Source organism: Anser anser (genome assembly GCF_964211835.1).
Source record: "Anser anser genome assembly, chromosome: 14".
NCBI classification, from domain to species: domain Eukaryota; kingdom Metazoa; phylum Chordata; class Aves; order Anseriformes; family Anatidae; genus Anser; species Anser anser.
The window spans coordinates 1248710-1265469 of record NC_139735.1 but is presented as its reverse complement, the minus strand read 5'-3'; the positions used below and the strand labels follow the sequence as shown (position 1 = coordinate 1265469).

The 16760-nt window shown below is 53.7% G+C and overlaps 1 protein-coding gene across 4 annotated transcripts in view; it reads left to right on the top strand.

Moving 5' to 3' along the window:
* The window catches only part of ARHGAP26 (Rho GTPase activating protein 26), a 132403-nt gene extending 120284 nt beyond the window's left edge, over positions 1 to 12119 (top strand). For 2 of the 4 annotated variants that reach the window (XR_014572334.1, XM_083798703.1), the window contains one exon: positions 1 to 2329. Coding sequence is in view for 3 of the 4 variants with exons in the window: in XM_083798703.1 (XP_083654829.1) it covers positions 1 to 31 (31 nt within the window). In the remaining variant the exon portion in view is untranslated. Of the gene's footprint in view, positions 2330 to 4085; positions 4197 to 6830; positions 6923 to 10504 lie in introns of those variants that run through there. The other 2 variants (XM_083798700.1, XM_083798702.1) reach the window with 2 other exon arrangements.
* Positions 12120 to 16760: the final 4641 nt, after the last annotated feature.

The following is a 16760-nucleotide window of genomic DNA, read 5'->3' as shown; positions in this document are numbered from 1 at the left end:
GGAGAGCCCCTCACAAAGTCCTCAAGAATAATAAGAAGGGAAAAAACAGGTCCAGATGACATTTGCTTTCGGCAGACAACAGGCAGCAGCCAACATTTCCAAAAAGTCCATCACCACCTCTGCTATTTCCATGAGAAACAGCAAGGAAATTGGACCCTACACGAAAACTGTTCTCCAAATACAGAGGCCTCATTAGTCTGATCACTCAAATGCGCTTACTTCTCCAACAAAACAGGACTTGGGCCTTGCAATCACGTAACTCAGCAAGGTGATACTTGGGCAGTATCTTTGAAAATAAGTGCTGGTGTTTGACTGGAAGGAGATAAGCCCTTGGCGCTCATCACAGACACGAGGTCTGTAGGCGCTCGCGAGGGCCAGCTCAGGCGGGATCCTGAGAAGTCCCTTTGTTCTTCTTGAGGCAACGCACTGGAAAGACTTGCAGAGGAGGATGACGAGGTGAGCAGAGGTGGCTCAGTCATCATAGGACCATCTCTTCTGTGAGTAACGTGATTGAAACAGGATCATCTTCATACTTAAAGACCTGCATGATGTCATTATTTAATGTATCTCTCAGCTGTTTTGGTGGGCATGGAGAGTGTTTTCTTTGCCACCCAGAACCCAAAACTACCAAAATCCTGCTGCAAATTATTGGTAGCTTCTTAGATAAAGGCTGGTTTGAGAGCCAGGTTCTTGCTGCAACACTTCTTACTGCAACACTGCAGAAGTAATTCTCTTCTCTGAGAATCATTTGATTGCACTATGCACCGTAATCGTAGTAGACTGAGCAGTTGGTGAGGCTGTGATAGAGCTGACTTTTACAAGTAGCAAGAGCTGCATTCTTTTAAAATGATTTCATCTCAAAACACGTGTTGGGAATTTCTGGTCCCGGTGTGCCGTGCAGTTGGATGGGTGCTCTTCCAGACGTGCAGCGAGGAGGAGCAGGGGCTGGTGGTGGAGGCTGACCGGCAAGGCAGTACACGGCCCTGCTGCACCCAGCGAGATGTCCTCGTGCACCCGGAACCCTCTGCCCATAGAGCAGGGCCACCTGCTGGTGTCGGTAGCCAACAGGGGCACAAGCCTGGCCATGTATCGGTCACCATGTCACCACCCCGCTCCAGGGCACCTCCTGACCACAGGCAAAGCGTCTCTTTGGAAAAGGCTACGCTGTGCGTTTGCTTGTTCTGTCTTGCCCTGCCTGGGGCTTTTGTGGTCCCTTGGGGACGTCTGCCTGCCGGGTTTGTCGCCGGCAAGAAGAGGAGCTGGCGTCTGGAGGCGTCCAAGGTGTCTTAGGACTCATCCTGCTCTGAAGATGGAACCTCGCTGAAGCAGGGGCTGGGGGCCAAGAGGTCCGTGTCCCAGTGTAATGCTCCTTGAGATGGGTAAGCCCATGTATGGAGCAGGTCACGAGCACCTCTGAAGAGCTCTTTGGGATCACCAGGATGGAGGAGGCTGCGTGAATGGTGAGTAGCCGTGGTGCAATGAAGGGCACAGCTGGCAGACCCTCTGCTTCCAGGTGCTAAACCCACACATCCTCGTTCTGTTTGCACTGCAGACATGCACCGTCTCGGAGGCTTGCACAGTAGCTTGGCTGCGTAGAGCCAGCAGCCATTGTGTACAGGTATTACAACCAACAGACTTTGGCTTCCAAAATACCAGCTCCTTGTGCAATATGAACAGTGAAGGAGAAGTTCTAGTTCCTGATGCCCAGAGGAGCGCACCCTCCATGTCTTCAAATGGATCTAACATGCTCTCTCCATGAGAGGGCAGAAGCATGCTTATGCACAGATAAAATAAAACAAAATTACGTGCCCTATGTGCTACATAACTTCTTGTGTTAAGGACAGGTAGGACATCATCACAGATCGCCAGACAACTACGCCTGCTGGAAAGAAAACCAGGAAGAACTGGTGCTTCAAGGGTTAATTTCTGCAATTTGGGATAACTCGGTGGTCTTTGTAGCACCTCCTTCTGTTAAAAGTTGGAAATAGGCTTCCTATATGGTAAACACAAATGTCTAGCAGATTTGGTAAAGATTAACTAATGCAGGTAATTACCTATTTTTCAAAAGACTGTAATTACCTATTTTTCAAAAGACTGACAATTTTGATAGAAAAATACAAAAAGATTGCTTTTGACTACCGATAATTATGAGGAGGACGTTGATTAGATCTGAGGAGTGGGGTGAACACTAAATATGAGGTGAATTATTTGAGGATTCCTGTTAGTATTCTGCCTATTGTATTACAAGCCTCGGTGAAAGTTGTGATGCGCTGCTGTATTTCTATACACATGTAATCCTCTGAAGTAATAAAGGAATTGCCTGTAATTACACGGGGAACTTATTGCTTTCTGTTCGATTCGGTGACACAGCTTCTGCAAGCAGTAGAGAAGCCAAGAGTTTGCCCTTAACCAGATACGGACTGCAGGGGAGTTCAGGCCAAAAATGTAACCTTCTTTAGTGTCCTCTTGGTGCCAGTTGTGGTGGGGTATTTATGACACGGCCACTTTCTCCCTAGGAATTGGGCCAAACCGACAGAGTTGTCCCTTCAGGTCCGAGTAGGCCCGGAGAGCCCGCCAGGCGCAGGAGCAGTGACCTTCTGCTGTTGGGATCTAAAAGTTACTGAACGATTATGGGCTAACCCGTCACCCGTTTTACGGAGACTTCATCTTTTTATTAAAGGTTTGGAGGCGCCTGGGAGCAAGGACCCCCCCGGGTGGCCTCAGCACGGCTCATCCCTCCCCGGGATGGGAACGGGGACAGGGACGGCCTGGCCTGGGGGCTGCAGGGCCGCACCCTGTCCCTGCCTCACCACAGACCTGCGTGAGCAGGGGCGCCACCCCTCTCTGGGCAAGAAGGCATAAATCGTGATTGCTTTTACAAAACTTCTTGTTTTTACAGGGGCATTTGCAGTGCTGAGATTTTTTTTTCTGGTGTTTTTTATCAGGGACAAAGTTTACGATCTGAATTAGATGGAGAATACAGATGGGTTGATAAACATACGAACAGTAGAAGATGGATCAGACTCAAACTGGTGTTTTAGTACAATAATTGCTTTTCAATGAACCTGAGAATGACCTAAATATAACAGTTTTGTAGGAAACAGACTTTTCTCACTTGACTTCTGCGTGCAATTGCTAATACAGTAACTTGATTTCACTTCAGTTGACAGCAATAACTTAAAGGTAGTTAAAGGTAGTTAAAGTAACTTAAAGGAAAAGTGAAGAATCTAGAGCTAATGGTCAAGAGCAGTTTGGATGAGGGGAAGAGAGTTCCTCGATGTAAAACACGAAAACAAAGCAATTAAACCTTTACGGTGCTGCGATTTCATAAGCACCGCAGGAGCACTGAAGCGTCGGTCGCCTCGACGTGAGCCGGTTACGTGGCCGCAGAAGCAGCCGGCTCGCACCGGGGTCCTGGCGCTCCCCGTGATGGGCGCACCCCAGAGCGCTCAGCGGGTCCAGCACGGGCACAGCCCCTGCAGCCAGCGCCCTGTGGCTGTTTTCTCTCGCCTCTTCCTGCTGGGAGAAAGCAGGTTATCCTTGCCTCAGCTTTGCTTGTCGCCGAGGTGGGATGCGGCTGGCAGCCGCTGGGACCCCCTCAGGTGTGCAAACAGGCAGCGGTGCTTGGCACTGCAGGTGGTGGCCCAGAGAAAAGCCTTCTAGAGCCAGGCACAGCAGCAACCAAAATAAAAACGGAGCATGGAGGCTGCTCGCAGGTCTCGTTCAGGTATGGAAATGTGGTCAGCCCTTTCTGGCAGCAGTGGGGAAACAAACCAAAGCAGGTAAGGTGCTGGGAAGGCAGCAGCGGCGAGCAGCCCAACAGCCCTCCGCACACGAGGTGTCGGGCTCGCCTGGATGTGGCGATGGAGAGGGGTTAACTGGAAGATCCAGCTCTTGTTGTCCAGAGAAATGCAGATCTGGCCTTGAAACATTTCCCAAGGTCTTGGCACTTCATTTCGTAGCTGTGTCTCATGCTCTGAATATTCCCAAGGCACTCGCTATCGTCAGATGTCGTCTGACTGTCTCTCGGTTGCTGTTTGTTTCTGTGGTTGCACGTTGATAAGGTATCTGGTTATGTCTTGCAGCCCTCAGAATCCAAGCCCAACGTCACCCCTCTCACCGTCCTGGCCCATGTTCTCCGCGCCATCAAGTCCTATGCCCACCTCCTCTACGTCCAGCGACTCATCCCCCATCAGGTCTGTTGCAGAATTTGCTTGGCTTTCTGTTGCTTTTGCTATTTTCTGTTTAATTTACCTGGTTTCCCTCACTTCACTTCCCTTCCCCCTTTGCATCCTGCTCAAACTCCCCTAGTGCAGCTATCTGCGTTCAGCAAGAGAGGAGCTTTCAAACGTCTCCTGCCCCAGGAGAGGCTCCTGGCACCCCTGTGGCACCCCCTTGCCCCTGGTGGGTGCCACCAGCCCTCACACACAGCCCTGGGCCGTGCGATGCTCAGAGTGGCGGCAGTCAGCACTGGCAGGTCATGCTGACGGTGAGTGAAGTCACTTGTGGTTTCTGTGGGTTTTGCCCAGCCATTTCAGCTCCCTGCAGCTCGCTTCATTTGACTCTACAACAGGTAAGCGAGGTACTGTCATCCCAGCTGCGGCCAGGAGGTACAGATGTCTGTAAAATGCCGTGATACCACATTTTCTGGCCATTCCCCTTTTCTTAGCTGGAATGTAAGGGGGGTAAAGGACATGGTGCAACACAGACGTTTGCCTGCTTTTAGCCCATGTCTCAGGCACTGGGGCATCGCTGGAACAGGTTGGTCCTGCAAGCCATGGACAGACCAGGGTGGGTTCCCGGTCGGACCTGGAGCAGGTCAGGTCGTGCAGAGGCTGCTGCCCGCTGGCACCACACCGAGCAGCAGCGGTGAGGATTCACCAGCGAGAGCCCTGCACCTGCAGCGTGCAGCTCGCTGCCGCGTGCACTGCCCCGGGGCTTTTGGCACCAGAGCCGCACCATGAGCAGCGCCTGGTGCCTGCACTGCGGGTACCAGGGATGCTCACACGGGGGAAGCCGGAGTGATGCCCTCAGGCAGGGTTTCCTTCCCCTGAGCCCACCCCTGGCCCTGTCTCGTCCCCGCAGCAGCACTCCTGGCACGGCGCTGCTCTCAGCCCCCTGCATTCGCAGCCGCGGGCCGGGGCAGCAATGCCTCTCGTGGGGAGACGTGTCAAACCTGTTTGTTCGTTGCAGGCACAGACCGAGCTCTTCCCCCACACCTACAGCCATACACATTGCCTGTACAACGTCTGCCTGTTTGGTAGGGTTATTTATGTGTTTTGGTACACGTCTGCAGAGGCTGACAGCGGTGTAATATCATCTGAGCAACCTGCTTCCTCTGGGGGAGAGAGGCTCATCATCCCCGAAACTGCACAGGGGCACATGGGTGATACTCCTCTGAGTGCTTTGCTGGCTGCGTGCCATGCTTGGAGGCAAAAATTCAACACGAGCGATCACCAGAATCCAAGCTCCGCAGTCCCCGCAAGCCCGGCAGGGCTGCGCAGGGCGTGGGCGCAGCACCAGTGCCACAGCCCCGAGCGCAGCGGGTGAAGGGCGGCTGGGGCCGGGGGCACGGCGTGCTGCACGGGGGCTTTGGGAGGAGAAACGCTGACTGGAACAGTGTGAGGTGGGAAGCCGGAAACTGCCTTTTTGCCTGACGGTCTCCACAAATGCTATGCAGGAGAAGAAAGGAAAGGAGAGCCTCCCAGGCAGCCAAGGCCCCTCTTTTAAGCGGAGGTGCCCGCACCCGGCTGTAGAGCATTTTGCTGCTGCTCGCATCAGGCAGCTGGAATTCAGATAGGAAAAGCCTCGACTAAGGGGCTGTGCTGACAGCAAAACCAAAACCATTCACAGCTTCCCTGGTTTGTGGTTTCTGTGTGAGCATGAACCACTTTCGCCACGAGGTGAGAGTGTGCCGGTTACACGGGGCCCACCCTGAGAAAGCTCAGCACCGTTTGTAGTCCTCAGAAAGAGAAAAGCCCGTGAAACCACCGACTGGGAATGGTGACGCCTTGCTGGTTATGCCAGTGCTGGGGGCACATCCCTCACTTAGCTGGGGCGGGCCGTAGCCAAACAGCCCGGTGCAGCCCTGCGGACAGACGGACGGACAGACGGCGCAGTGTGAGGCGGGCTGGACCTGCTGCTGGTGTCTCTGCTGCCACCCGCACTGCTGGGGCAGTGGCCGGGGAAGGACGGAGGGGACTGGGGCATGGGGACAGCTCTGCGGGCTGTGGGTGTTCAGGTGCGCTCCTGGGCTCCTTCCTCCCCCTGCGCCCGCTGGCGATCGGCCTCCACTTCTGTCCCTGTCGGCTCTGAGGCGCTCCCCTGCGCAGCATGGGCACGCCGACTTTCCCGCTAGGATCTAATGGTTGTTAAATCTTTTTTGTCCTCAGGTACAGTCTCTAAAGAAGCACAGCAAATTCTTCACGGACTTAGTTATTTTTCTGTTCTGAAATACCCTTCCCCAGGTGCTAATTCTTCCTCCTGAAATTGGACAAGGAGCTCTCCGAGGGCGCTGGGCTTTGGCAGCTCTGTGGTCTGGTCTGCAGCGGGTCGCTGATGGCCTCTGCTGCCTGCCTCCACTCAGCGCCTGCCCTGCAGCCCTTACCTCCCCTCAGGGACCCACGAAGCGTTTCCAGCCCCCCATGTACTCCTGCCCCGTGCCTGGAGCTCTTGGAGGAGAGCTTCACCTCCGCTGGGTCCTTCCTGCTCCTCCCTGTGGCAACCTTGAGGGCAGGGGTGTGGGGACCCCACAAGACAGCAGGAAGGGACTGCTTTTGTATATCGAACAGAGTACGGTTTTAATGTCAATAAATGCTTTCTTTTTGCAGCTCGCCATTGCGGAAGGCGCGAGCTTTGTACGCCTGCAAGGCAGAACACGACTCGGAGCTCTCCTTCACGGCAGGCACCGTGTTTGACAACGGTGAGTGCCGGCGGCGCCCTCGGGGGAGCCAGGCGGCCCTGGGGCTGGGGTCCCGGGGGGCCGGGCTGCCGGAGCTGAGCCCCAAGCAAGGGCAGGGCACGGTGGGAGGGCAGGGGGTGAACCGGGGCGTTGGTGACATATCGTGGCGTTAGCGTCCCTCTAATGAACGTCGCGTTGCCCCTCGCTGGCAGCCTTTGGGCTGGAGAAGCGCTGCAGGAAGCGATCGGGCTCGTGTCCACCGGAGCCGAAACTGCGGCTGCCAGCCTGGGCGGCAGATAGGCAGGAGGCTGTCCCCGTGTTTCCAAATGGACTCTTGTTCTTTGACAGCATCTCTCATTTCATGTGCATGTGAGAAACTGCAGAGCCAGTGCTAACAGTAACATGAATAAAGCTGCAGGGAACGCCAGTTGGCTATTATTTATTTTAGCACTGAGTTTTGCAAATTACTGGTTTTCCTCCTGTGACTCAGGGAATAATTTGTACTCTAAGTTCATGGGTTTCCTTTCAGTCCTGTGCCTAATGACTATCCCATTTCCACCACTAGAAGTCCCATGAAAGAAGAAAGCAGAAATGCCTGAAACAGACATTAAATCCAAGGTGTATCTTGCCTTCCTTTTTGTATCCATGCCGAAAAGAGCCGGTCATCCAGGCCTTTTTTAGGCTCAATGTGAAAATGACTTTTTCAAGACCATGATTTAATTCATCCTAGGGGAGATGTGTAGAGCGGGGGGGGGTGAATGGGCGGGATCCTCCTCCTGTCCCCCGTGGGGCACAGGACACCGGTGAGCAGAGATGCCCGCTCTGCCACCTGCAGCCCCGGTAAGCTGGATCCCGCTCCGTGCCCTGCTCATTGCCCTGCCCCAGCCGCGGGGTCCGAGCCACCCGCCCGGGGGCGATGGGTGCCTTGGCCCCTGCGGCGGAGGTGGCTGCGTGTGCACAGGGCAGGAGGCCAGGGCACACGTAGGTGCCGCGCTCTTTGTGTCCACCTTCACCTGGCAGAGTCAAAGCCGTGGCTCGGCGGGCTGGTGAGGGACGGTGCAGCACGGCATGGGGGGCATGCCGAGGTTTCCCAGGCTGTGCTCGCAAGCATGAAGTGCCTGCTGTGATCGGAAGTGCAACGTACCAGCACAAGGCGGTGGTGCGGTTGACTGACAGCAGCATTTACCGGGGAGCCATTCTTTGATAGTTTTCGGGGTAGGAGAGATCAGTGTCCAAGTACCAGCACCGGAAATATTCTATGCAGTTGCCATAATGTTTCGTGCAGGAGATGGAAAAGTAGCGTGTGCTTTTTGCCTCTGGATACTGAGAACTGGAATAGGTGGCCTCTGATTAGTCAGGTTTTTGGAGACGACGTTAATGAGCATAGACTTTCTGTTTCCTGCATCAAGAGAAAGAGACTGTGCCCCATGGACAAGAAGTTCTGTTTTAGATATAATCCCAATGTAAAGAAAAGTCTTCTTGCTACTTTCCAAGTAGTTCTTGGCTTTCATATGCTAAGCATTGTCATTTGGGAGACTGCTACCCCGTGCACTGCTTTTGCCCTGGGATATATACGAGAATATGGCAGAAAAGGGAAGAGAATTAATACACGCGAATTAAAGAAAATACTTTTCCTAAGCAGCACCATAGATATCTCATAAATAAACATGGTCTCCCCTTTGGGAGCCCGTGGGAATTAGAGCAGCTAGTAGGGGAACAAGTTTGAATTAAATACATTGTGTTTGCTAGATAAAAATCAATGGATTATTCAGGGGAAAAAATATACAGCATGTTCTAATCACTTAGCAGCGTAGCCGGGGCTCACGTTAGCTGGGGGAAGTGAGTTAGAAACAGCTCGGTAGAAATGTTATTGTGATGGAGGGGGGGTTATAAAACCTCGTGTCAGCAAATGTATCTCAGAAGTATTTAAAGAGAGATGGTTTTTGACTTCGAGGTTCCCTGAGGTTGTACATGGCAGGGCAGCATCTGAGTCTGACGGGGAAATTGAGGTGCCACGGGCCACACTGTGCGACGCCCACGCAGTAAATAACGTCGTGTTTCGAGGCGTACGACGAACTTTCACAGCGCCGTTCTGCTTTAGTCATGTGGAACGCAGACTTTCAGCAGACCTCGGGCACTTGATAGCTGCCTGCCCGGGTCGCAGTGCTGGGCGGGAGGGATGTCCCTGGCCAGAACTGGGGCCGGTGAGGGCCCGGGGTCAGCAGGGGGCTGCTCCCGGGTGTTTCTGGCCTGCAATCACCCCTGACACGGAGAGCTCCCTGTTCGGAAGCAATGAGCCCCCGCTGCCAACAGGTACTGAAGGCTTTATGCTGGCGTGTAGGAAAGTTGCATTGCATTTGTTTTCTAATTCTGTAATAGAGAATAAAATTCTCCTCCCTATCTGTTTGTGTGCCCTGCTTTATCTGACAGTGTCCAGACAGAAATAAATGGCTGTCTTTGGGCCATAAGCGCTTCTTTAAGGGAAAAGCAGTCGCTGGAACTCACATGACTTTCCGTTAAAGCACTTTCCCAAGCCATTTGCTGAGACCAGAGGGCTCGCACAGATGCACACAGACCATTTACAATTTCTTTTCTCTTGGTGGACGTTGGCAGTGGCACTGTGAAGCCAAAGGAATTTTAGAGAAGGTTTTCCAGGGGGCTTTCCCGGTGGCAGGCAGGAGGTGTTGTTTTTCCTCCGAGCTCGCTGTTAGCCTTTGGTGATATAAAAGCCCTAAGACTTGAGAGTGAGAGGGGTGTAAGCATGGGACATAAAGACAACCCCAAAATGGGTAAACCTAAGAGCCAGAACACAGTCCTCTGCCTGCTTCAGCATAACCCTTGCTCCTGCAAAATCAGCTGATTTTCAGTAGTTGTCCGAATTAAAATAACGTAAAATAGCCCAGGGCCTTCTGAGGACTCAGGTTTCTGGTTCAGCAGAAGTACGAGCTCAGTGCTTGCTCGCCCTCCGGGAGCTCGCTGATGTGCTTTCTCTCCAAGTCCGAGGCCGGGCCAGGATGTGCCGGTTACGGCACCGTGCAGTTAACCGCGCTCTGTGGGACTTCACAGAGATTTCAGCCCGAGTCTGGAGGAAGGTTTGAGCCTTGCTTCCATCCCAGGCTCTTGCAGCAGCCCTGCAGCTCCAGCTGGTGCTTGGGAACCCGCTCCCCAAGCAGCGCAAGCTTTGTGCCGGCGTTTTCGGTGCCTCAGTGCCAGCACTTCACAAAGCGGACGCAGGGGAGTCGTGGCAACGAGCGGGTGCAGAGCGAGGGAGAGCTGCTTTGGCTTCCTGAGTGACTTAGAGCACTGCTTTCCTTACTTGAAAACAACCAACCTGGAGGCAGGCCTTGCTCCCTGCCCGCAGCACCTGCTGTGTCACCGGCACGCGGACAGCGGTCGCTGCTCCATAAGAATCCCACCCCTCCTGTCCCGTCCCGCTGCTGTCACCAGCGCTTCCCGGGGCACATTGGGTCGGGGCAGGGCCGGGGGGGCCCAGAGGCCACGGGCAGGAGGGATGAGGGGCATGGCGGCCGGGACGGATCCTGCACAGCCCGCGGTGGAGCCAGGCTGCGCGGTAACGTGCTTTGTTTTCCTTCTCTCCTCAAGTTCACCCATCCCAGGAGCCCGGCTGGTTGGAAGGGACCCTCAACGGGAAGACGGGATTAATCCCCGAAAACTACGTGGAGTTCCTATAGCTCGGGGCGCAGGACGCGACCCCGCTGAGCGTTTCATGGTATCCATGGCAAGCGCTGGCTCGCGTGCTGCAGACCGTTTTGCTCCTTGCCTCCGTGCGGCGCGGTGCAGGGGGCGTCCCCACGGCCACGGACACCGACGGCTGCGTGGATGCTGCTGCATGTCCCTCTGTGCCCACTGTGCCCGGGCTTGCAGGAGGCTCGGGGAGGTCGCTCGGCTCTCCCAGCATCGTGCAGAGGCAGGCGATGCCTGAAGTCCACATCCCCTGTCCGGAGCTGTTGCAGCAACGAGGAAGGCAGCAAAGCAGCAGCCTGCAGGCTCGGGAGGGCTACGCCTGCAAACCGTGAACCAGCGCGAGTCTCCGCTCACCGCTGCCGTGAGGCTGCCTGCAGGCCGCAAGGAGCAGCTGCTGGAGCTGCCGGCACGGATCCTGCCCGGTGGAAGGAAGAGCCTTCAGCGCCAAGCAGCCCTTTGCTCCCCAGCCATTCCCTGCGCTCCATCGGCCGGCACGAAGCGGTGGGGGAAGGTGCTCGGGGCTGGCAGCAGACCGCAGGCTGCTCTGCGGCAGCGTTTTGCACGACACCGAGCTTCCCTCCCCGGCTGGGCGCAGCCTCACCTGCGCCTGCACCCTCACCAGGCACGCATCCTGCCCGGCACAGCGCCGGTCCTCGTGGGGTGCCAGGGCTGGGGGCGGCCGGGTCCCCCACCAGGGAACAAGGACATTTGGGACCAAACCCCTCCGACTTTTTCAAGTTCTTTCTTTTTTTGTTTTTTTTTTAGATTTAGATTTATGCAGGGTAAACATCTGTGATCTGTGCAACCGGCATTTCCTTCCTGGAGGGCAAGATGCAGCTCCAGATAAATACTACTTCTTTTGTTTGACTGGTTGTTTTGTATCTCCGCTTCCCAATGCACATTGCAGGGGGAGACATCCATGCTTTGCGAATGCCCAGGCCGCTCTTGTGCCATTTTGGAGCTGCATTTGCTACTCGCCACCGTTGCTTTTTAGGTGGTCTCCGTGCTTGCAGCCTGGCGTGTCGTCTGTCTGTGCCAAGTCTGTGCAGTGCTGGCTGTGCGAGGTAAATTATTGCCGTACCCCCAGAACATTCAGTGCTGGTGTAGCCAACCTGCAGTCTACAGAGAACAAAGGAGGAGCCCGTCGGCTCCATCCCCACTGCGCCTGCCTCCAAAAGGACGCTCGTGCCTCCGCGGACAAACCTCTCGCTGTTTCGGGTCATTTTTAAGAGGGAGGGGGGGAGAAAGAGCCCTGTGTGCCTGCAGAGCTGGACCTGCCAGGTACCCTGTCAGGAGCTGAAATGATTATATTTTGTAATAGAAAATCCTGAAAGAAAATGCAGCCTGTGGGCAAAGAGACTGTTGTGTAGAAGTGACGCTATCGCACACTGGTGAAAATGGGTGTCTTGTCTTTTTGTAATAATTTTAAAGACTCTGAGTGACTGAATCGCTGTATGTGTCACTTTTTATTTTTGAAAGAATTAATGTATAAATAGAGTATCTTAAAATATAATGAGGGAAAGATCTATATTTGATATTTTTAGAAGACCTGTAATAAGAGAAGTGAAGGACATTTGAAACCGGCTACAGAAAAAAAAAAAAAAGCCTTGCAAACACACTCACATCCACAAACACCCTCTGGGCCTTTGCTTCTCTGTGTGCTTTGTGGTGTCACAGAAAGGACAGAAACTGAAATTTCAGACCTCTTTAAGATTCATTCACAGTAATTAAATTTCCTGGACTTTTGTCTTAAAAAAAAATAATAGGAAGAAGTCACATTTTTTTCCCCAGTTTCTAGGGCCGTGGCAGTGCTGCTCCCCTCCCTGCCAGACCCCGGCGCGGGGGTCCCTCTGCTCCCTGTCCCCGTGCCCCCTGCTCAGTTGTGCCGGGATGCAGCTGCCCCATCCCTGCCCTGGCCCTGCCCCGTCCTCCCTGGCCCCCCGCCTGACCAAGAGGGACAAGAGCAAGCAGAGATCTCCGCTGACGGGCACCAGCTGTGGTCAAGTGGTGAGAAGTTGTGGAGTGGAGTAAGGGAATACGCGGCGTGAAGAAAAAAACTGGACTGTCCAAAAGCCCCAGAAGGAACAAAGATGCTGATCTAAAAACCACACCCAGCAACCACGAATCTTAATTTTTAGATGTGCGCATCATTTAAGAAGGTCCCTAGGTAATTCTTTTGATTTCCTGAGGTTTCTGGTAGGCTTGCAGGAATAAGACATCTGCAGGTGGCACACTGACCCACTGAGGACACAGCAGGCACATCAGAGGATGCTCTGGCAGGGATGACGAGGTCAGCAAAGCCGCTGGCTTCAGCCTCTGAAATGTGCCATGATTTCCACTTTAAGGTGCTGGATGAAAAGGGCCGAGAGCCCTATTGGGATCAAAGGCAGCGTTTCAGTGGCAAGTTGCTGATTCTTGTTGGTCCTCGGATTTTAATAGTGAATATTTGTGCCAGTTGTTTATTCCCGTAAAGTAAAAGATGGGGTTGGTCTTCACCCAGTCCCAGCAGCCGCTGCAGAGCAGATGGCAGGCGCTGACTTTGCCTCTCCTGACAATGATGCCAGTGCCGGAGCTTTGCCCACTTGCCCGGCGGGGAGCTGCCCGCTTCCCACACCCTCCCCACCGCGGCTGGCTGCACCCAGGGGCGCTTGCCTGGCACTGGCTACGTTTTAAATCCTTCCTGCCTCTGTCGACTGCCTTTAGCGCCAACATGCTCTGTCTGGGTGACGTGTTACGTTCCCTGAATTTATGTGTTTTCAGGAGTTACAGGAGAGGGACAGGAAGGATGAATGCAAGAGGAAAAAAAAAGGGTAAATATTTCACACAGGAGCACTACTGGCTGGTGTTTGGGGCCTCCCCATCCCGAGCCGCTCCTACGGCGTTGTCCCCTCCTGCGTTCGTGGGACTCTGCTGGAGTCGGAGGCCTTCGGCTCAGAGCAGCGTCTGCCAGCACGGCCTGCTGTCATGACCTGACCTCTGCCCTCTGAAGAAAAAACATACCATGCGTAACTGAGAATTTTAAACACATTAAAAACATCCAAAACCCCACATTTAGAGGATACAGTATTTAGGGGCCTCCTTCTTATTAAAAATGTATACCTCGGTGTTATTTTCAGCAGCGGCAGCAGCACTGGGGTCCGCCTTTCTTTACATAGACCATAGAATCAGAGCATCATTTAGGTTGGAGAAGACCCTCAAAATCATCAAGTCCACCCATCACCTAACACTACAAGTCCCCCACTAAACCATGTCCCTTAGCGCCACAGCCACACATCTCCTAAACACCTCCAGGCCAGGGCCTCCACCACCTCCCTGGGCAGCCCGTCCCAACGCAAAGAAGTTCTTCCTGAGGCTCAGTATCAACCTCCCCTGGTACAAACTGAGGCCATTTCTTCACGTCCTACCACTTGCCACCTGTGACGGGACCGACACCCTGCTCGCCGCAGCCTTTCAGGTGGGTGCGGGGAGCGATGAGGTCCCCCCGCAGCCCCCCTTCTCCAGACTGCCGCAGCTCCCCAGCAGCTCCCCGCGCCTGTTTTCCTGTCCCTTCACCAGCTTCGCTGCTTTTCTCTGAACATGTTTCAGCAACTCAGTGCCCTTCCTGCAGCCAGGGGCCCAAAACTGACCGCACTGCTGGAGGTGCAGGCTGACCGGTGCCGCATACGAGGGGACAGGCGCTTCCCGAGTCCTGCCCGCGCTACGTCTGGCACCAGCCAGGTTGCCTGTGGCCTTCTTGGCCCCCATGGCTCGCGTTCAGCCAGCTGCCGGCCGGTGCCCCCAGGGCCTTTTCCAGCGCCTTGCCCAAGCCTGTGCCGCTCGGGGGGTTGTGGAGGCCCAAGCGCAGCAGCCGGCGCTCAGCCTTGAGCATCGTGCTGCCCTCGGCCGTGTCTGCAGCCTGCGCGGGTCCCTGTGCAGCCCAGCTCCCGCCCAGCTCGGTGCCTTTGCAAACTGCCCGAGGGTGCTCTCCATCCCCCCCGTGACATGATAAAAATGTTAAACAGAGCTGGAGCAGGAGGTCTTTCGGTCGGTGCTGACACTGCACGCACTGTTTCTGATCGCTCACTCCTGGAAGGAAACCACCCGCAGCAGCTGACGCTGCTCTGCACCGGCAGGCTTTGCTAGTGCTTCTGCCCACACAGCTTCTAGTGGAGGATGTCACTTCTGCTCTAAAGATGCTCAAGTTATTCCAAAAATGGAACAAATGCCTATCCCCTTTTTCTTAGGAGCTTTTGGAGACAGTACCGAGAATGTAACTGGGGAGAAAAGTCCCACACAGATACACTCGCAAATCATCTTCTGGAGGAAAGGAAAATAGAGCATAAATAGAAGCTGTTGCTCATACAGGACAGTTAGTGGATTTTATTATTATTATTATTATTATTATTATTATTATTTTTAATTAGAATCTTTCCAGAAAGTAAAAACCTGGCTGAAATGCTTACTCAATGTTCCCATTTTTGGCTAGCTTTAATACTGGAGTAAACGTTGGTTTATTCCAAGAGAAATTAAAGATAGATAGAATATATTTTTTAAACCAGCTTGACATGGCATTTGATGCTAATATTTTAAAGTCACCAGTTAAAATGATAAGAAAGCAGGGACAGTCAGACTTGCCAATAGATGTGGTCTTTCCTGTGTTTCCTGTCTCGCTTTAGACTTTAAAAAAAAAAAAAAGAAAAAAAAAAAAGACCTTGCAATAATATTTGTAGAAGCAAATATCAGCAACAAGTCTAAAGGTGAAGTCCTGCCATGTTTCAGGTCGATGGCTCAAGTCCTGTGTCTGGCCATGGCCAGGCCGCAATGCGCTGTCCCCAGCCTCCGACTCAGGTGGCACTGCTGGGGTGCCTCTGGTCCACGCTGCAGCCGCTACCTGGTGGTTTTTTTACTGATTTGATGGAGTTTTGCAACAGGACCTGCAGCATCTCGTGTGCTCTGGGAGCACCCAGACGGCTGGGTAACGCTCACGCAGCAGGTCCCTGTGTGCTGCTGGGGGCTGGTTGGGCTGGGCTGGGCTTGGCTGCTTTTTTTTGTTTTGCCTTTTTTTTTTTTTTTTTTTTTTTTTTTTCCCTTTTTTCGAGCAGGTTATTACTCAGTAAGAGCAACAATTTCAGACGCTGGCCATAAATTTTTCAGATTCCCATCTGGCTCAGCAGTCAGACAAAACATCCTCCTGGTAATTGTCTTGTCTCGAGATGGCTTCTGCTGAGCTCGGTGGCCTTTGAATTGCAGCCCAGTCCATTACAGCTAATTACAGCCGTGCTCCACAGCAGCTCACGGTGCTCTGGTTATTGCTGTAGCGCACACGGATACGTGGGTGCTGCGTCCTCAGCACCGGCGCTTTAAACTGCAGACGGGCTCCGGTCGGTCCCTGCTGCTTAACGCAGAGGGAGACGGAGCGGCCCCGGTGGCTGCATGGGCCGGGTGCTGTGAGCACGCAGCAGGACGGTGCAGCGCCTCTGTGCACCCGAGGGATGGGATCTTCCTGCGCCAGTGCCACCCAGCCGAGTGCCTGTCTGCATCGGGACCGGCAAGACAAAGGCCTCTGCTTCTGGGAATGGGCTGAACTCAGTAATCCTGATGCAGAAGTTTTGTTATATTTATTTCTGGCTCTGCCTGCCACTTTATTTTGTAAATTGCATTTGAAGCACTGGAATTTTCCCTTGAAGAATGATGGCTCTTATTTTAGTTTCACTTCTGCTGACAGCTTAAAAGAGGCTGGAAGTGAGGGATGAGAGGAAGATGCTCATTAGAGACTCGCAGCGCTGTCACGTCTGGGTTCCCGCACTAGCCAGCTGATGGCTCTGTTTAAATACTAAAGAGGCGTTATTCTGATTTATCTGAGATTTCACAGTACAAATCCAAACAGCTCATGCAGTATTTGTGTAAGTCCGTCCCCGGGGCATCTCTGAGCCTTTCCTTGGTTTGTGGCCGATGCTGGCGGTGACTCCACTGCCTGCAGCACGTGGGCCTTCAGGTGCTGCTCAGGCGCGAGCAGTCGCGTTGCCTTTGTTTCTTTCTCCCTGCTGGGTTCTCAGAGGAGCGCTCATCACTGCAGGGCTCTGCCCCGCACACCTGCACCCCTCGTCCACACCAGTGCCAGGACATCAAGTGAAACAAGACGTTACAAGAGGATTGTTACGGAAACGGGGCTGCC